The sequence below is a fragment of the Miniopterus schreibersii genome (genome assembly GCF_964146895.1).
Source record: "Miniopterus schreibersii genome assembly, chromosome: 11".
Classification (NCBI taxonomy): domain Eukaryota; kingdom Metazoa; phylum Chordata; class Mammalia; order Chiroptera; family Miniopteridae; genus Miniopterus; species Miniopterus schreibersii.
The window spans coordinates 3,819,488-3,846,859 of record NC_138111.1 but is presented as its reverse complement, the minus strand read 5'-3'; the positions used below and the strand labels follow the sequence as shown (position 1 = coordinate 3,846,859).

Genomic DNA, 27,372 nt, shown 5'->3' with positions numbered 1-27,372 from the left:
TTTGGGGGTAGAATAAAAAATTATATATATGTGTGTGTATGTATATCTCAGTTAATTCTCGGGACCTTGCTAATTTTTTCTTGTCCCTTTTCTTGTGCAGTGCTAACTTTTGTTCTATACAGGGAAGTAGCAAAAGGTAACAATATTTCTAAAGATTGAAGGAATTCAGATTGTCATCTAATGAGTAAAGTGCCTTAAAAACCAAGGTTTGATACAAAACAAGGCAGTTTAGTTACCCGCCTAGAACTCACAGGTCACTGTGTAAAGATAATGGCAGTAAAGACCATGAAGTATTTGAGTAAAGAGGGACAAGTGTGTCCTTCTGTTGGTGATGGAAGACACAGTGCAGAGTGATAAGAACAAGTGTAGTGGCCTTAATGTCTGCAGTCATTTAGATGTGCTGCTTTGAGTGGCTCACAGGGCACAGTAACAAATGAGAAATGTATCCATTTTAAGTTAAACAGTAGTTTTATCAGTGTTTCAAATATAAGCTGTTGAATGGATAGACCGCAGAGCCTATGTATCCGGCAATACATTTTGTTTAGAAGTAATATTGTTATAAAGTTTATATGTGTTGAGTGCTTATGAGTCAAACACTGTGCTATTTTGCAGGTAAGATCCTATGAACTCTTCCCACAGCCTTAACAGACAGGATAGGGAGGTGAAGGACCTGAGGCCTAAAGCCACTTACTCAGCTGCTGAGCTGGGATTTGAACCCTGCTGGTTCACTCCAGAGCCCCCAGATTTAATATTTCAGTGTGTTAAACTGCCTGGACTGCTGATCTCATAAACTAACTCATAGGTCAGTGGTTCTTAATCTTTTTTTGGTGGTGGTGGTGGGGGGGGGCGCTGGAGGAGGTGGCTCAGTTCCCCTCTGAAAATAAACTATGGGTCAAATATCCTTCCCGTTCCATCACCACCAAGAAAATTCATAGAGATATGAAATGCTGGGTATGTCTTCAGGAACTTCATTCCAGATAGATTACTGCTCTTAAAAATGGACTTGGGCTTCATTAAAAACAATCTTTTTTTTTTTTTTAAACCAGTAGGTAAGGAGAAGCCCAAATCTTTTAAAGATGGGCCTATGTACTGTTTGTATTATAAATCATCTTGTCAGACTTTTATATTGAAATATTCTTTACACTTCACTGGAAATTCAGCTTTGGGTGCCACATCAGAAATGAAGAATTCAGGGATGTAACTTGCTAAACGCTTGTCAGGCCTGGCACTCAGTCTGTGCTGGTACCTTTAGCACCTGGTACAATTCCTTTGGGTCTTCCCCAAGGTTTATGCACTATTTCCCCTTGAACCTCAGAGTAGACATGAAATGTATATGCTTCCTGTTCCCCGCCTTCGTCCTTCTTTTGTCTGGGCCAGTGGCTTTCAACCTCTCCTGGGCTTCAGAATCACACAGAAGACCCCGCTCCCGAAGTTTCTGACTCAGAGGTCTGGATTAGGCCCACGAATTTGCTTTCCTAACAAATTCCAGGTGATGCTGATGTTGCTGGTGTGAGGACCACATTTGAGAACCACTGTCCTAGACTATCAAACCCTATGACTTTATTCTGTGGATGTTTCTGTTTTAGTCCTATGAGCTTGAAACCTAAAAAAATATGATAGTTTGCTCAGATTTCTTTTAGGGGAAGCCCTGTATGGTGACTTTTTGACACATACATGATATCTGTCTGGCCTGTATTTTCTGGTAAATAATTTTGTTCATGCTAATAGAAAGTCAAAACATAAACATTATTTATAGAAGAAATACACCGTACCAAAATCAAGCTCTGTCCCTGCAGGCGACCTTTGAAATAGGATACAACCTTCAGCAAATTGTCCATGAAGCTTCCTGATGGCAAAATTCTGAATGGAGAGTCTGGACTCTCCTGCCCCAGCTTACATGACCTTGAGAAGGACTACCACTGAGACCATTTAAATCACATGTGACTACACACTTTGGCAGGTCTTGCCATCAGCTGTTTTACTCACATACTAAGTAGTATTTCCTGCCCCTTTTTCTTTCCTTCTGTGTATTGGTAGGAAGAGGGACTGGGAGTTGGTGTCTTACCTTTTTTGGATGCATTTGTGTAGGAGGCAACTTTGTTCACCTGATAGAGTATTACCTCAGATAGTGTAATAGTGTCTTATTAACAGATTATTAGTATCTGTATTGTTAACATATTAACTGTATTATTAACATACAAGTGCAATATTTCTGATTTATATCTACTGAACTTGATAATGAAATAGTCCACCTATGCCTGAACCTGTATCCAAGTTGAATTTGAGTTTTTTCCTAGTGAAAACCCAAGTGATAGGAAACAAGTGTAGTGAAGAGACATCTGCCTTCATTTATACCCATAGTTGTTTTTGTCACAGACAAGTGAGTACAAAGTTATCTCAGGCGATAGCTCTGCAGTCACCTATTTTGTGTAATTTGTAGTTCTGGGACTCCTAGGGGAGAGGAGGCCACAGACAACACTGGCTTTCCAAAACTCTGAATATTCAGCTGATACTTTCAGATCAGATACTTTCTAAAGGCCTTGTAGGTACCTGCCACACACATTCATAGAGGTATGGGTAGCTCTTAGCCATCTCATGGCCCATCATGCATCTTGGCGAGGGCAGAGATATGTGACGTGTGTACAGGTCCTGCTGATGACAGCACCATGTGCCAGGTGCCCCAAGTTTGCATGTATCCCAGGTATCTAAGCCATCAATCTGTAAGCACCCACACTGTGGAATTGAGGTGAACTGTGACAACAAATTGACCTACCTTCCTTCTGTTTAATCTCAAGACACTAAAGTTCAGAGCCCTCATCTTCTTTCTCAAACCTGCTGTTTGTTCAAAAAGACAGCTTGTAGAAGTGCAGTCACAACATTGCCATAGGTGAGAGCATTGCTTCAACCTATCACAGGAACAGCTCCATTGGGAGGCTCGTTTCTTTTTTGGTTTGGCTTTTGAAGCTAAGGTGGATCGACCCTGTTACGCTCTGACGGGTGTTTCCATCCATGCCCCTCGAGGGTGTGCACATCTGTGACCAGTCCACTTCTTTCCTCACTTCTGGTCAGGGAAGTCATGTCACATCTCACTTCACTGACCAGAATGGTTCTGCCCTGTAGTCCCTCTGTAGGGCAGGATTTAACTACAAAGTAATGAGAGAATAAACATAAGTATCAGTAATGGCAGGTAGCCCTTGACATGCCAACGCCACAGCGATGCTGATTGATTGCCATTGCAGTTTTTTGTGTAGTGATAAAGGTGTTGAGGAGTCTTCATGTTCACATTGGACAAAAACCTGATTTCCTGTGCCAGTGCCTTTATCTAGGACAGTGGTGTGGCTGGGCAGGCCGCAGGATCCCATCTTATATATATCTGAATTTTACCCTCACCTTAGATACTGCTTTTCAGGTAAAAGAACCAACTGGGATTAATTGCAAGAAGTCTGTATGACTCGCTGGACTAACAGCTGATTGAAGGATTCTGGAGATTAGAGGCTCCCATGTTTAATTCCACCTTTTTACTTGGTTGAGCGACTGTGGCCGGGCAAGCACGCCCTGTCTGAAGGGCCAGCCTGCCTCCCAGCTCTGCACACGTGTGCATGTGCCACTGAGGACCATGGTGTAAATGCGTGGAGTGTGCTCCACGAGGAAACAGAATCACCTTGTTGTCTGGGCAAGAGGTTTTCACTGTTAGAGAGTCAGTTGCTCAATCCCCTGGTTTGACTTTGACCAGGATGGTACGTTGAAGGGCTTGTTTCCAGGCTTTTCTGTGCTCGGGGTAATTAGGTGTATATAGTGTGTGAGGCTCAGCTTTCATACTCTACAGTCAGCCCTGGAATGGCTACCAAACAAGCTGATGAAATCTTTGCTCCCAAGAAGAGGGTTGTTTGCCTCTTGTGTGGCAGACGCTGAAATAGGCCCTGGGTGTCCAGTGGTGGACCGCATGGTCTCTGTCCTCATGGAGCTTCCAGTCTGGAGGTCAGCCTGTACCTAAATACATTTTGAAGCAAACTGGAATGTATGTGTTTATATATACTCATATTTGACATAGATGTTTAACATGAGATAATGTGGACAGAAAGTAGGGGAAGAAAGTAGAGAAATGCTTGATCAACAAGTACAGTAAGTCCTCACTTAATGTTGTTAGGTTCTGCAACTTTAAGCAAAATGATATATAATGTAACCATTTTTATTATAGGCTAATTGATATAAAGGAGTCGAGTTTTATGATGTTGAAGGAACAAGGCCTTATCTGAGGACCTGCTGTGCCAGGCACTGTGGTAGCTGCTAGAGATACAGTACTGACTAAGCCACTCTCTCCCTGGATGTACCTTCCAGTCTAGTGTGGGTGGCATGTTCAGTAACTAATTATATAGGTGACACAGAAATGCAGGCTGTAAGAGCACACAATGGGACCTGACCTAGGCTGGGCCTTGGGAGTGGAGGGAAAGGAAGACTTCTCTGAGGAATGTGTGTTTAAGCTGAGATTTTAAGGGTGAAGATATAGCTTGGGGGGAGGGAGGAGACTGGTCCTGAAATGGAGGTGAGACTGGCTTGGCTGAGAGACTGAGAGGCTAGTGGGGCTGGGTGAGGGGGGAGTGGTGGGTGCTGAGGCGATGCAGGCCCATGAAGGACCTGGGGCTGCTCCACCTTTGGGGCTGCCCCCTGGGGCTCCCATTGTTAGCACTCCATGCCACACACTGTGCCCAGGGCTCCTGGATGCATCGCCTTCAGTCACCACACAGCCTTATGAGGAAGAGGCCTTTACTCTTGTTGCTGTACAGGTGCGGTAGGTTAAGGTCAGACATAAGAGACTTAGGATAAGTAGCCAAAAGATACGCAGCCAAAAGATGGCAGAGCTTGATTTCAACTTGGACCCTCACTACTGCCCATTTGTTTATAGCTCTAACACAGGCAGTTAACAAAGGCAGAGAGTACAAGTTCCGCACAGTATAGAAAATTTCCCAGCAGCCAGCTGTTCAGAAATATGGACAGGGAGAGGTAGGTGCGCCCAGGGATTTTAAGAGTTCATTTTTTTGGAGAGCAGATGCCACCTGTCAGGGCCAGAGTAGGAAGGAGGTGGGCCCAGGGGAACCCTAAACTCACTCTGGTTGGGTCTGGTTTGCTGCATTGTAAGATTACTATGTACATATTTGTGTTTTTCCCTCCAGTGACCATGAAAGACACCAGGTTGACAGCACTGGAAACTGAATTACCAATTGTCCCCAGAACAGGTAAGGTATCAACTCAGCCCACTGGTTGGGGAGACAGAGGGAATTGGCCATCTTGTCCATGGTGGTACTGGTGCATAATGTTTTTTTGCATGCAGGATTTAACATTTATGATGTTAACTGCTTGCCAGGAACTGGACTGTCTATGGCATGAAGTAATTGGTCAAATTACTGATGATTATTAATTGCTTATTCAGTGCCGGGCACTGTTAAATGCATTACTTTTCTCTTCACAACTGCACTTTTGGTGTATGCCCTTTTGACAGATGAAGAATTGGACTCTGAGATGTCACCTAATTTTCCTAAGGTCATACGGCCAGTACTTGGTGGGTCCATGACTCAAATCAGTTTTCACAGCCAAGCTTGGTTTTAATCATTAAATTGAAGTGCACTTGGGACTATAAACGTAAATTTGGTATAAATGTAAATTTGGTATAAACCAAATGTACTCTCTGGACCCTACCCCTTAACCTGCTCTGGAGTGGGGCCTGGGCTACAGGTTTGTATACTTTCCGGGTGATTCTATAATGCACATCCTGGGCTGAGCGCCCCTGAAGTCACAACTTAGCATTTGCATTTTAACATGGCTTTATCTGTTGGTTGTCTTAATTCATTTTAGGGATGAATTATATGCTATCGTGGGTCTAGGAACTAGAGGATTCTCAGAGCCCCAGGGTATTTCCTTCATAATTATTGAGGCCCTGGCCTTCGGATACCTGGTCAGTCTTAGTGAGCTGACCGATCACTGAGATGTAAGGTGGAGTTGACCAGCAAGAGTGCCAGAGCAGCACGTGGTATGTCTGTGGGGACACAGGGAAGGTGTTTGGTAGGCTGTTTTTATACACAGACACCTAATGGGATTCATTTAATGGCTTGCAGATTGCCATTTACTATATTCTGTCTCTGTCTGCCTCACCTTACATCGTAGGAAACAAGTAGGGATTTTTGTCTTAAGATCAATGGCTTTTCACAAACAAGGACTCAATGTAGGTTGTAGATTGTCTAACAAAAATGTGGAAGCAGCATACTCTCACAGGGGAGGCTTTCTAAGTTTGTCTTTTCATTTTCAAATTTTTTGTGTGTAGTTAACACTGACCCTTTTTTTAATCATCACTTGATATGTTTTTTAAAAATTGATTTTGAGAGAGAGAGAGAAAGAAACATTGGTGATATGAGAGAGAAACATTGATCGGTTTGCTTTCCGTACACACCCCAACCGAGGATCAAACCCCGCAACCTAGGTATGTGCCCTGATCGGGAATTGGACCCACCGCCTTCCGGTGTACAGGACGATGCTCCAGCTAACTGAGGTTTGAAACATACTTTGTCAGCACTATCAGCAGCCAGGTTGCGCCTGTAGTCACTGGTACACATGTGTGATCCCGAACAATCACCTTCAGCTGCCACTGTTAGTCCCATCACTGATGTTTCTGGACAGAGCTGATGTGATTCGGGAGAGTGTCTGATGGGCTGTTTTCTGGAAGGAAGCTGTACCTGGGGCAGACCTCGAAGATCCTTCATCTTCAGCTACTGCAGACTGTTGGCTGTCTATAGCAGTCCTTTCGACAAGCTTTTTGTTTAAATTTTTGCCCTTCATAGACATAAAACTACAAGAAACTATCTCTGTAAAGTGTTTTTGTAAAGTCTGTTTTGGAAGTTGATAAGTGAGTACAAAATGTGTTTGAGTAATTTTTTTCTTAACATTGTTTTCTTCTCTCTCTTTTTTTTTTTTTAAATATATCTATTGATTTCAGAGAGAGGAAGAGAAAGAGAGAGAGAGAGACATCAGTGATGAGAGAGTCATTGATCAGCTGCCTCCTGCACACCCCCTGCTGGGGATGGAGTTCACAATCCCAGCATGTGCCCTGACCGGGAATCGAACCACGATCTCCTGGATCCCAGGTTGATGGTCAACTGCTGAGCCACGGCGGCCGGGCTTCTTCCTACTCTTTATATTCTTTATGTTTGGCTTGAAGATGGTTTATCCTGGATGCTATTTAGTGTGATTTTAGATTTTTTTTCATGACAAAATTGAGGTGAAAGTAGACATTTTATTTTTTATTCATTCTCAGATGTGAAGTATTCCCAAATATGACTTTTTCTTGAAAGACTACACACTAAATGCAGTTCTTAAGGTTATTTTGTTTGTAATAAATGCTGAAAAACCAATTCTATAAAAATTAAAATATGCTTTCTGTCATTTAGCCAGGTATTAAAATATTTGTAAACATTTGACTCAAAGAATAATTACTGTTATTTATAGTGATCTAGCTAGTCTACCCTATTGATATTCACATTATTAGTTAATGTATTTAACTAGTTGAAAGTTCTCAATTGTTTTTTAATGTGAAAGTCACATCATGCTCTGGCTGGTGTGGCTCAGTTGGTTGGAGCATCGTCCAGCGCAGTGAAAGGGGCTTCTGCTCGATTCCCGGTCGTGGCTCATGCCCAGGTTTCAGTTTCAGTCCCTGGTTGGGGTGCGTGCATGAAGCGACCGATTGATGTTTCTCTCTCATATTCATGTTTCTCTCTCTCCCTTTCTCCCTCTAAAATCAATTAAAACATATTTTTAAAAAGTCACGTCGTTAACTGCCGATTTTATTTTTATAAGTATACATCTGTACTTAAACTGACAGAATTTCAGCCTGTCATACATAAATACAGAACTTATGTGTTACCTCTATTTGAAAGCAATTATTCAGGTATTAGTAGTAATTCTAAATGCGTGCCTTGTCCACTTTGCACATTGTGTGGATTAGATAATATGGTGACAACATGAACATATAGTTATTGATCTCTCTCTCTCTCTCTCACACACACACACATACACACAGAGTCAAGGATGCCAGGAATGCTGCCGAAGTAGGCAGTTGATAGTTCAAATTTCACACCTAAAAACCAGGGCCAGGTATCGAGACAGACCTGAAGGACAGTTAGCCCTGTGAGGATGTGGGAGAGGAGCACTCCAGGGATGGAGGGAACAGTGTGTGCAAAGGCACTGATCGAGAAGCTTTCTTCCTGGGTTTTCAAAGACAGAGACTAGAGCAGAGAAATGAAGCAGAGGGGTGTGAAGTGAAGGCAGAGGGAGGTTGGGGAGTTCATAAATGGCTGAGTTGTGGGAGCCTTAGAGGCTGCTCGTGAGTTTGGCTCTTATTAGCTCCACAGGAAGCCATTGTTTGATTTTAAACAGGGGAGTGATAGATTCTGATATTCATATTTCAAGTCTCTTGTTTAGTGGCAAATGAGTTGTAGGGGAGCAGGAATGCAAGCAGGAAGGTGGTGAGGGAGGCTGCTGCTCTCTTGTCTCCAGGGGCCATAATGTGGGTTTGGACTGGACTTACCTCAGATGTAAGGGTAAGAGTGGTGGAAGCAACAAGGTGTCTCCTAGATGTCTGCATCTTGACCTTTTACTGAGACCAGAGGATGGGCAGAGTGACAGGGTTTGGGGTGGGTAGTGGGTGTTGGAAGTCCTGCTCTTAGTATAAACAGTGTCATCTATAGCACTGTGCTGTGCATGCGGCCACTAAAGATAACATTAAAGTAGCTGGAATGTTGCTTTGCATGTAGATACAGACATGTATTAACCCAGATACTGACTTTCGGCTTCTCCTACCTTCTCTGTTTTCTATACTTGGTTCTTTCTAAGATGGAAGAGAGACTGGCACGGCTGTAAGTGGGTATTTCACGTGCCTGTGGCGCTCACCTTTCTGTGTTTGTTTCCAGCAACTCTTCCGTAGGTTGTAAAGTGTGTTTAACGCTTGCGCATCTCACCCACCACCACCAGCCCAGCCCAGGCTGGTTCCTCCCCGCCTTTGTGTACCCACTGAGCCAGGGCCATTTCTCACATGTGCATAATTCTCCAGTGTGCTTGCTAGGTCTGTCTGCCCTCCGTAGCACCTGCACTGAGGCCCTTAAGACATATTTGAATGAGTTTAAAAAGGAGAGATGTTCCAGTTATGGGACTCATTCCAAAAGCTTATAATTCAACTTTTGTCAGGGCTTTTTAGAATATTGGAAATCCTTGAACTTGGGTCACTTAAATGACAAATCTCATACAAAGCCCAATATTTATATTTTTTCTAGGGATTAGGAAATATGTTTAAAGGGTAGAATTTTAGAACCAAAGAGAAAAGCTTGTTGCCAAAAATGTTCTAATGTGTTTTAGCTGAAACCTTATTTTTGCCTTGTGTAAAGCATTTGGAAAGAGTAGGCTTCAGAAACCAGACTTCTATGCCTAAATTATATTTACACACTGAAAAACAAGCTGGATGGTCCAAGTCGGTCAGCCTGACCACTGCCAGGTTGACTGGATGGTCGCCGTCTTTGTTTAGAACTGAGCTTATGCCACTGTGCTCTGGGCTCCTCATTTGGGACCAGCCCTAACAGGGCTGTCTTCTCAGTACACAAAGGAGCATCTCCGAGACCGTAAGTAGCAATTTTATTGGAACAAAATTGAACTTACAGACAAAATACTTTAAAATCTAAGGGTCATTTGTGATTTACCTGAAGTAGAAATGAAAATGGGGCTAGGAAGGTAAACGTGCTACCTCGGTTGCAGGCTCGATCCCCGGCCCCAGTCCTGGTGCGTGTGGGAGGCAACCAATCCATGTGTCTCTGTCCTGTCAGTGCTTCTCTCTCTCCCTCCCCATTCCACTCTCTCTGAAAAGCAATGGAAAAAATATCCTTGGGTGAGGGTTTAAAAAAAGTCATCTTGAAAGCAGTGTCCTGAAGACATTTATTGGACTCTTCCCAATGACATGCTGCACTGCTCAGCGAGTGTTTATTAGCGCCACGTGCTGTGCTGAAGTGTGTGACTGACATCAGTCATCCCGTTTAGCCCTCTAGGAAGAATACACCCTGGCCAGCTGCTGCCTTCACCATGGCGGTAATTGAGTCCAGCTCACAGCAAGGCGACATTGGTTTCTCTTCTGTTTTAAACTCTTTTGTGGTAAAATCTTACCAGTTGTAAGAGTTCTGAGCCCTTTCAAATGGCCTTCCTTTGTGATTTTCCTGTAAGATTTATATTTATAGGTGTGACTATAAATACTGTGTACTTCATGATTTGCTATCAAAAATGCATTTAGACATTTTAATTGATTTCTCTGACAAATGAACTTCTGACTAACCAAGAGCCAAGTCAGTGAATCGTTACTGGTTATAATTAAACAAGAACGTAGATGACAGTAGTTAATACTCTCTAGTTTCTGGGGTCATTGCTCCTTTACATTTTACATCCTGTAGGAGGAGCTTATCTCTGTACATAGTGTTTCTCAGACACGGTTTATGTATCACCCAGATAGGAATTACCTGGGGTGCTTATTAAAATGCAGATTCCTGAGCCCCAATCCAGTTCTGGATGGGCCCTGGAAGTTGCATTTCTAACAAGCATCCCAAGTGATTTTGATGGACACTAAAGCTTGATAACTTCTGGTTTAGCTTATTCAAAGGAAAACATAGAAAATAAGGGTGTATTTGTGTGTGTGTGTGTGTGTGTGTGTGTGTGTGTGTTTTAAACACATCTTTATTGATTTCAGAGAGAGGAAAGGAGGGGGAGAGAGAGAGATAGAAACATCAATAATGAGAGAGTCATTGGTCGGCTGCCTAGCCCGCAACCTGGGCATGTGCCCTGACGGGGAATCGAACCCCAATCTCCTGGATCCTAGGTCGATGCTCAACCGCTGAGCCACGCCCGGCTGGGCAGGGTATATTTTAACATGGCTGCAAGTGGCATCTGTCTTCATTGGCCTGGGGACTGGGCCAGCCTTGTTCTGCTTTTCCATGTGATCGTGGTCAACTCACTCATCCTTTTTGAGTTTCCATGTTCTCATTTATAAAGGAAGGGTGCCAGCTGGTTCCCTCACACAGTTGCCGGGAGGGTCAGCCACATGCTAGCTTTGTGTCCCATTTAAGGGCTTGGAGCTTTGGAGTCAGGCGGACCTGGGCTCAGCCTTCAGTTCTTCCCTGGTTTTGCCTCTTGCTAGCTTTGTGACCCCAAGCCAATGGCCTGACCTCTGTTGCTATCCCTATAAAAATGGGACCAAAGAACCAGTCACATGGTACTAGGAGAGTAGTGTATTCGATGGTGTTCGTAATAGGTACGCAGTTCCTGCCTGACACATGGTAGCGGTTGTCACTTGTTTTTGAAGATAGAGCTTTAGAGACCAAAGTGGGGAGGTACACGAAGTGGGGAAGTGCAGCCACACTTGGCGAGTGAGCTGCTTTCCTGCACGTAAAGGTGACGCAGGATCGGTTCTGAGTGGTGCCGTGTTTGGTTTCTCTGGTGGTTGCATCTGGAGAATCCTTCTCATACATTTGCCACAGGCAGCAGCATTCACGCCCCTGGCTGCTCTCATTGGCGAGGTTCTGGACATGCTGTTCACGGCACTGAAAACACACGCTGCTCTGTCCCGCAGGTGTTTTCTGTGGGGAAAACTTGATTGTTTTGTCACCCTGTGTTCCTTTTTCTCAGTCTGGTAGCAGCACCAATGAAGAGCCTTCAGAGTCTTTAACGAACGTCCTGGACCCTGCACAGCACGTCCGTGTAGGAAAATGGCCCAACAAGCCAATATTGGGGAGCTGCTCTCCATGCTGGACTCCCCGGTGCTGAGTGTGCGTGATGATGTCACGGCCGTCTTTAAAGAGAACCTCAATTCTGGTGAGCAGGAGCCTGTTCTTTTCAGCTCATCTGCAATCGGCAGACATTGACGTAGTGGTGACCAGAATCCTGCTCATAAATTATGGTTTCATTTTCTCAAGAGAGTCTTTAAAACCACCAACAAAGAGCATACATTGGTGAAGTTACGCTGTGTGTTTTAATTGCAGAATATTCAAATATGTACACAGACATAGACGTAAGAATCCCATAGTGACCCCCTTGAACCCATTGCTTGTTTCTACCATTCTTATTTTATCTTAACTTCACTGACTCCCCCCATCCAAGTATTTTAAAGCAAATCCCAGATATACCATTTTATCTGTAAATCATATGTGTGATTTTTAATATGAGAAATCCTTAACCTCTCTTTAATTGGAGGAAAACAGTTTAAACAGTACCTGTTTTTGCTTACCAGGTGGGTAAAAATCAAATACGGATCATAGAAATAGACATTGTTAGCAGGAGACTAAGTTGGTGGCCAGCCTTTCTGCAGTATCATCAATTTAAAAACATGTACCATTTGCCCACCTACAAGAATCTGCATTTCATTATAGCCTTGAATGAAATATAGTGAAAAATTGGGGAAAGCCAGGTGTCCTTCAGTAGCTGAATGGTTAAATTAGCTGCGTGGAGCCAAGCAGTAATGAACAAGGAAAGGGTCAATAAAGAGAATGAATAGGTCCTAGGTGCCGACATCGAAAGGTGTCTGCACCACCTCATTAAATGACAAAACACACAGGCTCTGAGGATATGGACTTGGGGGCGGTGTGCGCACGTGCTCGAGAGAGATTCAAGTAGGAAGGTGTTTGAATGGACATTTACCAAAGTCTAGGGCATTTCTCTTCGGAGTGGGTTGGGAGGCAGGTGGTGAGGAGACTTCCATTTTCATTTTATGTACTTTAATATAGCCTGAATTATCAGTAATAGGCATGGGTTATTTTTGTAATTAAAAGAGTAATAAAAAAGATAGCATTTATGTGCTTATGTGGATATTTAGACAAATAAACTTAGTGTTATCTTATTGTTAAACCTAAATGAATGTAAGGAATAAGAAATAGAATGCTTCGTATGACTGTGGGTAGCCTACAGAGGAACGATTTCTGGATTTTGTGACAGGCGACTATTTGAGGTAAATTTGAACGTTAAAGGAAATAACTATGAGAAACTACCCTTGTCTTTGTTCAGACCGTGGTCCGATGCTTGTGAACACCTTGGTGGATTATTACCTGGAAACCAGTTCTCAGCAAGTATTGCACATCCTGACCACCTTGCAAGAGCCACATGATAAGGTAACTGCCAGGGTGTAGAGCGGAGCGTGGGGGACATTCTCCCGTGTGATGCGCTGGCTTCTCCGCACACCAGCTGGGCAGGCCCCAGAGCTCTCCCCTCCAGCTCCTACCTGCCGCAGGGGCCCTCGTTCCCAGGTTATCACCACATGTGAAAGTCATCTGCAGGGTCTACGTTTCTGGAAAAGTTTACAAAATGAAATAAATTTCAGAGGCTTTTTAAGATCTTGCTGTTTAAAGAAACCTGGAATCCCAGTACTGTAATTGTGCAGTGCCAGCCTGACCCATAGCACAGCCCTGGTTAACCCCGTGCTTTGAATAGGATTTTTCAGCTTCTAATAAGCCTTGGAAAATGTAAAGTGCAGGTAACTAATGGGGCTAACGGGTGAGTCCTGTCTCCCAGCTTTTGGGAGGTCCCTTACATTTTGCTTTTCCTTTATTTTTTGGTTAATCCATACCCTAGGGTTTTTCCCCCATTGATTTCTAGAGAGAGTGGAAGGGAAGAAAGGCGGGGGGGGAGAGAGAGAAACATATCGATGCCTCCTGCATGTGCCCTGACCCAGGCTGGGGATTGAACCTGCTTCCCAGGTAAGTGCCCTTGACTGGGAGTCAAGCCGAGACCCTTTGGTCTACGGGCTGATGTTCTAACCACTGAGCAAAACCGGCCAGGCATGCTTTATTTTGCTTGGTGGTCAATAGCTAGTAGAGCACTTTAATGGCAGACTTTGGGACATCTTGAGTTTGTATGCTGGTGACGCTACCAGAATTTGAAGGCCTTGCCCTCTTGTTTTTTTCACTCTGGGCTGAATTTTAACTTCTGTTACTACCTGATTTATATTTGGGGCCAAACCATGTAGCTGGGCTACTGTAGCAGTGAGTGTGCTTCCAGTGGGATCCCTTCGCAGCTTCAACAGCAGGCCGCAGGCTGGGGGCCTGTGGTTGTGGTAAGAAGTGACCTCTTTGTATTTCAAAAGGAGGGCCTATGAAGGAGTGTCCTACGAAGGAGTGTCCTCAGGCCTCTCTGCCTCCCGCCGCAGATGCATGTTATGGGGATCCTTTTTTAGGAAGTGCAGACTGGCTGTCCTCTCTCAAGCCAGATGCAACAGTGTTTTGTTTGCCAACATGGTTTAAAAAATCTTGAATTTGATCTCTTTACCTGTGGCACCCTTGCTCTACATCAGGGGAGGCCTCGGGGGCCAGGAGCCTATCACTGCCAGCTTTGTTTGTGTGATCCTTGTATGTTCATCTAAGGGTTTTCTTTGGTTCCCTTGACTCCCTTCCACCCCCAGCTTTACTAGATATATTTCCCTGTTCTTTCACGTTTTTAGCACCTCTTGGACAAAATGAATGAATATGTGGGCAAAGCCGCCTCTCGGTTATCCACCCTCTCGTTACTGGGCCACGTCATCCGGCTGCAGCCACCCTGGAAGCATAAGCTCTCTCAAGCACCTCTTTTGCCTTCTCTACTAAAATGTCTCAAGGTATGATGTTTGTAAGGATTTGAATTAAATGGCTTTGTGCATGTCGTCTCTAAAATGTTGAGTAACTTCAAGCAAACCAGCTAGATTTTAACCTGAGCGTTTGAAAACTCCAGGCATTCGGTGTTTCTTCCTAAGTACAGAGCTGGGCCGAGTCTGTTCTCAGGGCATCCTGACTGTCCAGTAGCTTTTGTCCAAGCAAATACAGTAACGTTTCGGTCAGGTCTGTTCAACGTCGCTCATCCCAAGTCTCTTCGACTTCATCCTTTGCCGGCCTCCCCTCAGTTGAAACATGCTGGTTTGTCTTTGGGAAACACTTATTCCTGGTCACAGCTCTAGTCAAAGCGCCTGCTGAGTTGCGCTCTACTTTTTTGTACCAACCTTAGTTTTTCTACACAGGGAGTCAAACCTAAATAGAACCTTATGGTTTGTGTGTTGACAGTGGCTTGCTGAGCTACCAGAGCTCTGTGCTTAATCTGTTCTGGTTCCTGGACTTGTTGCCTACCTGTGAAGTTAGAAAATGAGATTAGTGTGAAGTGCCTGCGCCTCGAAGAGACTGGACATGCCTGGCAGTGTTTACCACAGGCGGGCAGCACCTTAGGACTCGTCTGATACAGCACCCAGCACAGGGGTTTGTGTCTCTGCCAGCAAGGGCACTAGCTGTGTTAGGATCCCTAGAGGGGGTCCCAAGGAGTTGCACTGATAGGTGCCATAAAAACATGCACGTAGTATTGGGGAAAAACAGGAACAATCTTAACTTTTTTTAAAAACCCTCTTCCAAGGATATGCGTTCATTGATTTTTAGAGAGGGATGAAGAAGGAAGGAGAGAGAAACATCGAAGTGAGAGAAACTCTCATCAGTTGCCTCTCCTTTGTGCCCCAATGGGACCGAACCCGTAATCTTTTGGTGTATAGGGCGACACTCCAACCGACTGAGCCACTCGGCCGGGGCAGCAGCTTAATTTTTTTAAGCTACTGGGTTGATGAGGGTATAACCCAGTTCTGAGGCACACCATGTGGTTCGATTGCAAAACTGTCTTTTCCAAAAGGGTAGGCCTGGAAAATTACTCATGGGCTGTTACCCAGCCTTCAGTTAGAATGTGGAGGACTTAGGGGCAGTCCCTTTTACCGGAACTCATTCTACGTCTCCACCAGTGTTTTACGTTCTTGCTGCTAGACAGCTGCCATGACCAAGAGTATGGTGCGTGATGTGGAAACCAAGCATATTTAAAACTTTATTTCCAGCCTGATAGATTCCTTTTTAAATGGGAATAATGAATGTCTTAACTTCCACGGGAGTCTTTTGATCACAATCTTGTTTCTTGAGTCTGAATTCCAGCCACTTGGCAAACAGCCATGATTTGATCATGGGCCAGCTGAGCTGCTCTCACCGTCCAGGTGACTCACCCTCCGCTGGGCATCAGTGTCCTCATTAGCTGGCAGTGACGAGGCTCAGTGTCGAGGTTATCAACGGGTCAGAGGTCACCACAGCGGCTTTATCTTCTCTTGTTAATCTTCACCCGAGGATATTTTTCCTTTTTTTTTTTTTTTAAGAGACAGTGGAAAGAGGGGTAGAGAGAAGCATCAATGTGAGAGAGAGACATCGATCAGCTGCCTCCTACACATGCTCCCTGTTGGGGTAAGGAACCTGCAACCGAGGCATGTGCCCTTGACCAGGATTGAACCCAAGACTCCTTGGTCCTCAGGCCAATGCTCTAACCACTGAGCCAAACCGGCCAGGGCTCCACATCACATTGTCTTTTATTTGCTGATTTCTAAATACTGTGAAGGTGAGCCATTAAGTACACTTGTTAGTGCTAAACTAATTTCTTCTTAAGTCACATTTCTGTTGTAATCCTTTGAAAATAGTGTGTTACTTGTCAATGTGTAGTGTTTTTTTGAATTGACTTTAAAAAGGTAAGTGTTTTAGGATTTGGTTGGATGAACAAAAAGCAGCGTTTCTTTGTTCTGTTACAAAGCAGCTTCTTCAGCTTCCTCTGAGTGCTGTGAGTGGAATGTCCTCTGGCTTGAGGACTTGGGAGTCGCTCCGCCAAGTTTAACTCCTCTCCCGGACACGTGTCCAGATGCAGACTCCTACAGGCGAGCTGGTCCTCAGCAGTTTTCTTGTGGCGTCTGTTGCAGTGTTGTCCCTCCAAACCCTTAGGGACTTAGGGACAGGTTATGAGTCTGAGCAAGCCTCTCATTTGGGACCCTTGGTTTCAGAACCTTGTCATGTGCTGTGCTACGCCTGACGGGTGTTTTTTCTTTCTCGGCTTTTCCTTCACAGATGGACACGGATGTCATCGTCCTCACAACGGGCGTCTTAGTGTTGATAACCATGCTACCAATGATTCCACAGTCAGGGAAACAGCACCTTCACGATTTCTTTGATATTTTTGGCCGTCTCTCGTCATGGTGTCTAAAGAAACCAGGTAAAGATCTTCTGTACCTGTCGTATCCTACCAGGTGGATGCTTTCAGTAGTGATGGCAGGTCGTGAGCTGTAAGGGGGGACACGTAGACTTCGGTAGCTGAAGTGGGTGTTGTCACTGGCTAGATGAGGAACTAGCTTGGGGCGTCCACTGTAGGCGGGAACAAGAGGCATGCCTGTCGAGATGCCTTTCTTCTGTTGGCTTAAAGGATTCATTCTCAGAGAAATGGAGTAGTAGGAGGTAAAGCTTCCTGACTTTCGGTAAACCCCCTAGTCCATGCCAGGCAGCCAGCACTAAGCTTGTAGGACATTCTTGCCTTAGTCTGCTGCTCTGTAATGACAGAGCATAGACCCTTGGCTCTAAGAACTTGGTCCTGTGTCTGGGAGGAGGGAGAACGCAGCATGTTCCAATGCTCTTTCACGTTTCAAACACAGTGGGCTTTGTCACACCTCGGCAGGTAGCACAGCTCTATCAAAATCACTCAGAAGCTGTACGCACGTGAAATTCCCAGCATGAGATGCTCATGTTGCAGGCATGAGCTGTGAGCCCTGTGAAACAGAATCCTGTGGCTCTGAGCAAAGCCCCTGTGGTGCTGGCCGGTTATTTAGTCGGCTCTCCCTGGGGGCAGGGATGGTCTGTTCATTCTCTGGAGGAGCTTTCTGTACACTGTGGGCTTGGCCGTTTCCACCGGGTCCAGGCAAGGCTACATTAAGTTTTCTTTCTTTTATCCTCACTGGAGGATGTTTTTCCATTGCTTTTCAGAGAAAGTGGAAAGGAGGGAGGGAGGGAGAGGAGGGGAGAGAGAGAGAGAGAAACGTAGATGTGAGAGAGACATATCGGTTGGTTGCCTCCCCCATGCTCCCCGACCGGGCCAGGAGTGAACCCACAACTCAAATATGTGCCCTTGATTGGAAATTGAACCCGAGACCCTTCAGAGCACAGGCCAACACTCTAACCACTGAGCCAGTCTGGCCAGGGCCACTCTCAGCTCTTTATAAAGCTAATTTCAGCATGTTTTTTTTCACTATGTAGTTACAAATTTGCATAGCGAAGACTACATACTCTTTCCCAAAGATTCTCACACCTTTGTTCACAAATATTTGAATCTTGTTGTGCACCAAGCACAGTGCAGGACACTGAGAGTACAGAGGTGAGTTGACAGAGACGTTCCCAGGAAGCATGTGCTGAGCAGTCTGTGGACAAGGAGCATCAGAAACGTTAGAGCCAGTGACTGTCATTATAAAGGTAGTTCAGTGTGGAGAGAACGTCTGGGCCCTTTTCAAGGGATGACTGGAGAGGAAGCAGAGATTAGCTCAGTAAGAGCCTGTGGATCACTCTAAGTAGAGCGGAGTGTATCCAGAGGCCATGGGGGCCATCAGCGGGTTTTCCGCAGAGGTGTCTGGTGTGCTCACATTTGCTTTGTAGAAAACCATTCCCCCTCTCTGGGGCAAAGTGGGACTGTCCATCAGCAGGGAGTCATACGGGAGCTTTGGAGGCATGTCTGTTGGGCACCATCAGTCTGTGTCTAGCTGAGAGTCTCCCCTCGATGCTTTCCTTTTCAGGCCACGTGGCGGAAATCTACCTTGTCCATCTCCACACCAGTGTTTATGCTCTCTTTCATCGCCTCTACGGAATGTACCCTTGCAACTTTGTTTCCTTTCTACGTTCCCACTACAGCATGAAGGAGAACCTGGAGACCTTTGAGGAAGTGGTCAAGGTAAGTGAGAACTCTGTAGACAGTTGGCATTTATAACTTTTGTGTTAAATGGTAGATAGGAATTCTGAAAAGAAATTCCGCCTTCCCCCCCAGCCCAAGACCTGCCACCCCGGCCCTAGGCAACTGCTGATCTGCTTTCTGCTTTATAGACGTGCCTGTCCTGAGCATTTCACATGAACAGAGTCATGTGACATGTCTTTTGTGCCCGGCTCCTTTCACTTTACACAGTGTTGTAGCGCATATCAGTATCTATTCTTTTTTCTGGTCTAATAATACTCTGTTGTATGGAGATACCACAGAAGTTAAGCCTCTTTTTTGTCAACCGAACTCTTCTAGCCAATGATGGAGCATGTGCGGATTCACCCGGAACTAGTGACTGGATCCAAGGACCATGAACTGGACCCTCGGAGGTATGGAAACACACTAGTGATATATTTCACACTCTTCTGAGAGATTGAAAATGGGACCTAGGAGACGTCCCTCTTGAGAAGTTAATGGGGAATACAGGTTCTTCTGCTATAGCGTTAGTCCCTTTTGAAGGACTTGGACAGTGAAAACTTCCACTGAGTCTGAAACATTCCTGAGAGACAAGGAATTGATAGCTCATTTATTTATTTATTTTATTTAAAATTTTTTTTATTGATTTTAGAAGAGAGGAAGGGAGAGGGCGGGGGAGAGACACCTATGTGAGAGAGAAGCTTCCATTGGCTCCCGTATTTACCCTGACTGGGGATGTGCCCTGACCGGGAATCGAACTGGTGACCTCTCGGTGCATAGAACGATGCTCAGCCACCTGAGCCACACCAGCCAGGGCTCATTTAGCAGAGGGGATGCACTGTGGGTGCCAGCCCCGCAGAGCCCCCCGAAGGGCTTCGAGCTTGGTGGGCCCAGCGATGGTGTGAGGCAGGAGAGGAGGGTGTGTCTGAAAATAGGTGGACGGTGGAAAATCTGGATGCTGAGTGTGGATTCCCCAGGAGCTTTCTCCTGCTTCGCCAGGTGACTGCCATCTTCCGTGGAGCCCTGCAGAATCTCCCAGGTCCATTCCATCCTCTGGAGAAACAGCCTGCAAGGCTCCTGATTTGAGAACACCGGGCATGGCAGAGGATGAGTCAGGCTGAAAGGAGGGGATGAGTGAGATTCTGCTTCTTGAGCCATGAGAGCGAGGGGTCCCAGGAGATGAGAGCAAGAGCAGTGTCCCAATCTTGGTCCAGCTGTCCCTTCCTTCAGAGGTTACAGGAGCCCCTTCTGGGGGAGTCCTGGGAAAGATAGGCTTTCCTTAGCCAGAGCACCTGGCAAGGTCTAGAGTGAGGACCAAGAGTTGGATGAGCTGCTGAAATAATTGCAGAGGGAGGAGACCTCTCTGTTTGCTGCTTCTCGGCTCACTGACCCTGCTCCCAGGAATTGGTCAGAGTGGACTCCTTCTGTGGGATGGAATGAATGTCCTCAGCTGATCCAGGCAGAGAGGGGGCATAGGGACTTCATCAGTGCATAATCAGGGCACACTAAGTACACGTGAGTTATCTGGGGCAGGGTCACCTAGGCGCTGTGTCCCTCGGTTCAGAACAGTACAGTAGCAGCACCTCGATGTCTGTTCTGATCTGCACGGGTTGTCTCTGTCTTGCTCAGAGCCGGCATCTTACTCTCTGTGGATTTCCCTTCGCTGGTGTCCTCTCAGGGTCTCCGTTTCCTGTATCTTGTGTCTTCCCTCTTGGTTTGCTATTGTTTTCATGGGTTATATCGTTCAGTAGTTTCTGGGTAAAGGATGCAGGTTTTTGGCTGGGGGTAGACTAGGAGTCTCTCCCACTCAGCAGTTTGAAGGCATTATAGTGTCTCCACCGTGCTTCCAGTGCGGCTGTGGAAATTGAAGATGTGCTGGTTTCTGATCATCGCGTTTGTTGTGTTTCCTCTGTGGGAGCCTGCAGTCTTTTCTTTGTTCCATAATATTCTGAAATGTCCTAGTGATGCCCCTTGGCGTAAGTCTGCTCTCATTGTTCAGTCTGGAAATTCTTCAGGTTCTAGGAAATGTTCTTTATTTTATGCTTGATTTCCTTTCCTCCGTTGTCTCTTGTCTTTTTTCTAGAACTAGTATTCAAATTGGGACCCCTGACATGTTCTCTGCTCCTTTTTGCTCTCCCATTTTTTTCTCTGCTCTTTTGTTCTGTTCCCCGAAGATGCCCTTATCTTTAGTTTTAATCCTATTATAGTTCTGTTTCTGATACCTCAGAGCTTTTTCTGTTCTCTGCTCCTTTTTTACAGTGGCCCATTTTTGTCTTTGGGTGCAGTCTCTCCTCTGTGAGAATGTTGATAGCTGTTTTTTTTCAGGGGTTTTCGGAGGTTGTAGAGTGGGATGTGTGTGTTCAGTCTATTCTTCTAACTTGGAAGCCTCCTGGGTCAACTTACAGAGCCTCCCTCACCTCGGTAGGCAGGCAGGGGTTATCTGGCTTTTGAAGAAAGCTCCAACTCAAAAGATAAGACCCAAGGTAAAGCGGAAGAGGCGGAGCTAGAAACTGATCCTACAGAGCAGCAGGAACTGTCAGCAGTATCTCTGGAGATGAGGCGCTCGGGCGCAGATCCCCAGGTCAGGAGGGAGGAGTCAGACGCAAGAAAGAGCTCCTGAAAATGAAAAGTGATATCCCAGATAAGCATTTCAGTGAAAGGTTGGGAAGGCGAATTTGAGGATGCCTCAGGAAGGAGGCTCTTTGGGAGAGGGTGAATTATCCTGGCGTCCCGTTTGCATGTGTTTATGTAGACCTTATACGAGGCATTGTTTCAGAGCTGTTGGAGTAAGTTTAAGAGGAGTTAGGAATAGATACACAGAAGATTGAAGAAAAGCAGAAGAATTCCAATACCAGGACAGTAAATCGAGCAAAATAACTATTGTCATAGTAGAACTTTGGCTCGATCATGAGTAAATAGTACTAATGTAGTCATAATAGTTGTTGAAAATCAATTTTGACAAAGAACAAAACAGTGGTATATTTATTTTGAGAGCACTGAGGAGGAGGGAAAGAGATACATGGAAGTGACCTAAGTTCTCCCCTATAATAGATGATGTGTCACATTCAGACATCAGGAAACTGAAAGCACAGGGTGTAGTTTTGAGAAACACTGCGGAGGGGTCACAGTTCAAGCAGCTGCCAGAGTGGTGGAGGGAGAGGTATGGGAGGGACCTTTTATACTGTGCTGACTTTAAACTGTCATATTGCTTTGAATCTAAGGTGCCATTGAATATAGGATGTACTTATGTTGTACTAAGCACATTTGAGAAGGAAAGAATACCAAATAAATGAACAAATGACTGGTTAGCCTGTGCTTCCTAGTTTCAGAGGTACTAAAATATGAACAATCCCTTTAACCACCAAGGAATTGTTGTGAGTGCATCTGTTACTCTGATTAAACTAAAATGTTCCTGCTTTGTCGTGAGTCTCATTTTCTTCTCTGAGATAGTCTTCCTGTGTGTACATATGTGTCCTGACTCTTGCTGTCACTTAATCACTTTCCGGCCACACTGAGAACGTGTCAGGAGGAGACTAGCACCAGTACCACAGGCTGCCACTGGGAACTTAACCTGTATGGTGACCCAAGAGGCTACGTGGGAACGCCAAGGTTCTCCCTAGGGAGCTGCCTCACGTCCCCATAGCCCGGGTGCTTTCATCCTGTATTTGACGTCACACTCTTAGCATCAAGGAGTCAGTGCTGAGCGGCCTAGAACTGTCATGTAGGATGGGATGTATTGCTAGGGGAGACCCAGGGGGTGCCCCTGTGCTGCTGGACTGTTTTTCTGTTAGCTTTAGAACACAAAGATGAGAACATCTGTTGATTACTAGTTACTTAGAAACATGTAGAGCAAAATTGTGTTGTCTAAAAGGAAGGCAGTTTGTAGTTGAGCAAGTAAATGTATTAATTATCAGGGCCTTGTTAGGGCACTTGGCGATGACCGAAGGAGTAGGAGGAGGGAAGAAGCATCACCTGTGTCTTGTTCCTTTAACTTGAATTATTAGCTAGTCATATCTGTTTGTGCATCTCTTGAGGAGTTTTGTTTCCTTTACTCATGTAAGATTATATCCTGATTTAATCTTTGTCATTTTATGTCATTTAATCTTTGAAAGCATAGTTTTTAAAACCAACTCTCTTAAGGTATAATTTAGATACAATAAAATTCATCAGTTAAGTTTTGACAAAAGTCACAGTCACAATAGAAGAATGTATTGTTGCTCAGAAAGTTGCTTCCAGCCCCCCTCCTGGTGAGCACTGACCTGCTGAAATTGTGCTTTTTCATTGAGGAGTCACAGTTTTTCCTGTGCGGAGTCTCTCTCTGGTTGGACTTTGGGTTACTTCCTCTCTTCCTTCCATCACGAGCTGTGCTGTGCTGTGCTGAGCGCTGGTGTACATTATGATGCATGTGTGTTTCCACAGGCCACGTTCTCTGCAGTGAACTGTGGCTCACATAACAGGAACCCTAGACAGTTCTTCAAATATCCTCGTGGGCTTTCTCTAGGTTTGAGACTTTCTGGGCTGCATTTGTTGTCTGGAATCAAGGCTTTGATAGGAAACCTTAAATCAGGCTCAGCTACCTGGCAGTTTCCAGGCCGCCCTGTTCTTTGATTACCTGTGTTCCAAAGGAGATTTTCCCTGGTGACTGCTCTGCATAGTTTGTGTTCTATTTTGAGGCAAGGCCTACTCTTTTGTTGATTAAATTCTTCTTTCAGATTCGTTTCTGGCAACTTGATATAAGCACTTTAAGTGGGGAGGACACAGGTTTGTGAAACGAGTGGCTAGTTTCTGATTAATATTTCCCGGGCTGGTGCGGCTCTGCCTTGTGCTTTGCTCATCACGGGTCAGTGGCTGGCTGGAGTGAGCACTCTTGTGTATTTGATTGATCACGTGCATTACAACTTGCACCTCTTGACTTTCTTTGCCTTTTACAGGTGGAAGAAATTAGAAACCCATGATGTGGTAATTGAGTGTGCCAAAATCTCTCTGGACCCTACGGAAGCCTCCTATGAAGACGGCTATTCTGTGTCTCATCAGAATGCAGCCCGCTTTCCTCCTCGCTCAGCCGACGCCACCACAAGCCCTTATGTGGACGCACAGAATAGCTATGGTGAGGGGACTTTGGCACTTCCCCACTTTTCCACTTTGTCTTTGGAAAGCACCGTTGATTTCTGCTGACTTTTTTTTTTTCCTAGAGGAAGACTTACTTCAGCTCCTACGAGTTGTTTCCCAAATATTTAAAATTTGAATTTGTTTCCATTTTCGCCCGATTAATTCCGCCTTCATGTTTAATTTAGTCCCATGTCCTTGATCTCCTACCTGATCGTATGCTTAACAAAGAAAATGGATTTAAATATTTGACTTCTAGGCTCCCCTTCATAAGGGAATCTTTCTACTTTTCAGACACTTGCAGTGAGGCCCTTGGGCTGTAGCACTAAGTGTGAGTGAGTCTGGACAGTTTAGAACTGGGCTGTTACAAAGTGTGGGCTTATCTGGTGGCAGCACCCACTGAGGCTGTGATTCTGGCCATTCCTTCTCAAGTTCTCCTGCAAACCCTGTTGTTCATGTCCAAAGAGCACTTTGAAGTGTTCCTTTGTCCCCCAGGATGTCCCCTTCAGATATTTTTTAAATGTAGAGAACTGAGTATTATTGAAGATCTAGAAGACCGTACTTTAAAAAAAATTTAATTTGAGAGAGAGAGGGAGATCAGTTTGTGTTCCACCCATCCCTGCATTCATTGGTTGCTTCTTGTAGTGCCCTGACTGGGAATCAAACCCGCAACCCTTTGGTGTACAGGACAAAGCTAAAACCAGCTGAGCCACCTGCCAGGGCCAAGTGAACAAAGTTTTTTGTCAGAATAATGGAAAGCCACACACTGATGCCATGTGCTCTTTCCCTTTCATTGCAGGGAGCATGACCTCCACCCCTCACTCTGCTTCCCGGCCGACATTGTCCAGCACACCAGGGCAGCTACCTCCGACTCTGAGTTCCCCTGCGACACGGCTGTCAGCTGAGCCGCCACAAGTACGGTGTCCATTAGTGTGCCTGCTTCCTTCTGTGCTCGCTGCTGAAGCTGATAATTGGTCAGGATTTAGTATGTAGTCTGGGAAAATCTCAGTGCTTGTTTCAGAAAGAGTTATTTCTAAGGATGTTACATTAGCAAAACCCAGTTGGGTCTCTCTGGAGTCTAGACTTGGAAAATGCAACTTGTCTCTTGATGAAGCTTTAATAAAGTGCCTTTTTCCAGTTTGAAGTGACCGTCGGTCATGGACGTAAACCTTGGGTGGTTGGTGTTCATTCCCCATCGTTGACATGCCTTCCTGACTTCCCAGGCCACTCTCTGGAGCCCATCTGTGGTTTGTGGCATGACCACTCCTCCCACGTCTCCTGGAAACGTCCCATCTGATTCATCCCAACCTTACAGTAAAGTCTTTGGTACATCTGGTATGTATGTCTTAGGTTGGATTTGGTTGGTGGGCTGGGCCTGCCTTTCATGACCAGAATGGTCTCTTAGATCTGATAGTGAGTCTGGGGGACTTACTGTAGTAAACATGATGTTGATACTTAAAACTCTGGGGCTTCCAGAGCATGTTAAGTGAACCTAAAAAAAAGACTAGCCTAGCTCCCCAAAAAGCTAACTCTAGCAGCTTTCTTCGCAGTAATAAGCTGATAATAATTGGGCAGCTTTTCTAATAATTGGGCTTCGGGACTGTGTGTGTTCTGTCCTTGTCTCTGAGCAGGTGGAAAAGGAACTCCCTCGGGAACCCCAGCAACCTCCCCTCCTCCAGCCCCACCCTGCCATTCGGATGACTGCGTGCACGTTCCACTCCCACAGCCCACAGCCACGCCCCCCAGGAAGGTAGGCTCGAGGCCTGTGGCTCTGCCCAGGCACAGCGACTGCTCGCTCCCACGCTCACTTTGTGAAGCCCATCACGCCAGATAGAGCTTCAACCTAAAATGTGATGGATTTAAACAGAACAATTGGAAATAGACCAGCCAGCAGCTCTCCAGGTGGTATCAGCTGACTCGGCATCCTGAAGCCCTTCCAGGGAACCCACAGGGTCAGAAGTGCTGTCACAGTCACAGTCACACTAAGCTGTCTTTCTCCTTGACTGCGTTGAACTCATGGTATAGAAACTGGTGGGGGCTGGCTGGCCCCTCAGCATGAATCAGAACAGGCGCCTGCCTGTCCTGGGGGCCATCAGGCTTATTCCTCGGCATGTTTTTTCATTTTAAAAGAAGAAAAGGAAACAGACCAAAAAAACTAACTTGAGTGTTCTGTGGAAAGCGGTGGAGGTTTTTAGTTTTATTATATATTGGCCCTTGGGAACGTGTATGTGTGTTATTACTGTGATGGAAGACGGAAAACCCACAAAGCACTTCGTTGCACACTCGCCGTGCTGGTAGCTGGGGCAACATGCAAGCGTCCGAACTGAGAGCTGTCTGAGCTGCTTTTCTTTATGAAGTGCTAGTTTTATTTTATTTATTTTTAAAAATATATCTTCATTGATTTCAGAGAGAGGAAAGGAGAGGGAGAGAGAGATGGAAACATCAATGATGAGAGAGTCATGGGTTGGCTGCCTCCTGCACGCCCCCGACGGGGGATGGAGCCCGCAACCCGGGCATGTGCCCTGACCGGGAATCAAGCCGCCGTCTCCTGAATCCTAGGTCAATGCTCAACCGCTGAGCCACACCCGGCCGGGCTCGCCAGTTTTATTTTATTTTATTTTATTTTTTTATTTTATTTTATTTTTTTATTTTATTTTATTATTTATTTAACATATCTTTATTGATTTCAGAGAGAGGAAAGGAGAGGGAGAGAGATAGAAACACAGAGAGTCATTGATCGAGCCCGCAACCCAGGCATGTGCCCTGACCGGGAATCGAACCCCGATCGCCTGGATCCTAGGGCGACGCTCAACCACTGAGCCATGCCCGGCTGGGCGCCAGTTTTAGTTTAAAGAGCATTTGGCTGACTTACTGCGGTTATTCAGAACTGAGCATGTCTGGCAGTTAGTTAAAAGACAAACTGAGCCTGTCACTTCAAGATAAATAACACAGTATTTGTTGCCAATGATAAATTCACCTTTCAGGTGAAATTAGAATATTAAAATACTGGTTCGGCCACCACCAGTGGTAGCTTCCTGTAGACTTTCACGAGGAGATTGAAGTGTCTGGTTCCTGAGTTGAGTTTTCTGCGTCATCTAGTGAAATGTTGCAGCGTATGCATAACTTGGTGAGCCAGTATTTGCTAAATGCCCGCACTGTGATCTTGCAGCCTCACATAGGTGGAAGGTGCGTTCAGGTAGAGGCAGACTAGTGGATACACACCGTGTGGAAGGTGAACTGCCGTGGCTTCAGATTTCATGTCATGACTCACCTGTAGGAAATAACCGTCGGGTTTGGGTGCAGTGTGAAAGATGGCTAGCCCCGGTAAAGTCTGTCGGCAGAGTCTTAACATACATCTGCTTCTTACCACTGCTCATCTGTGGGGCCTGGGATTTTCTTCAAATGCTTTATCCAGAATACCATATCGCAACAGATTGCAGGCAGAGGCAGACAGGAGAGCCCAGCTTTCTT

General features: G+C 45.4%; 1 protein-coding gene across 4 annotated transcripts in view; it reads left to right on the top strand.

Annotated features, from left to right (window-relative positions):
• The window catches only part of TSC1 (TSC complex subunit 1), a 46,592-nt gene that overhangs the window by 3,767 nt on the left and 15,453 nt on the right, over window positions 1–27,372 (top strand). For all 4 annotated transcript variants that reach the window (XM_081151473.1, XM_081151474.1, XM_081151472.1 and 1 more), the window contains exons 2-12: window positions 5,172–5,234; window positions 11,701–11,886; window positions 13,072–13,175; window positions 14,501–14,653; window positions 16,938–17,082; window positions 18,644–18,798; window positions 19,135–19,208; window positions 23,727–23,902; window positions 24,701–24,816; window positions 25,125–25,236; window positions 25,533–25,651. In XM_081151473.1, coding sequence (XP_081007599.1) covers window positions 11,781–11,886; window positions 13,072–13,175; window positions 14,501–14,653; window positions 16,938–17,082; window positions 18,644–18,798; window positions 19,135–19,208; window positions 23,727–23,902; window positions 24,701–24,816; window positions 25,125–25,236; window positions 25,533–25,651 — 1,260 coding nt within the window. In that variant the 5' untranslated portion in view covers window positions 5,172–5,234; window positions 11,701–11,780. The remainder of the gene's footprint in view (window positions 1–5,171; window positions 5,235–11,700; window positions 11,887–13,071; window positions 13,176–14,500; window positions 14,654–16,937; window positions 17,083–18,643; window positions 18,799–19,134; window positions 19,209–23,726; window positions 23,903–24,700; window positions 24,817–25,124; window positions 25,237–25,532; window positions 25,652–27,372) is intronic.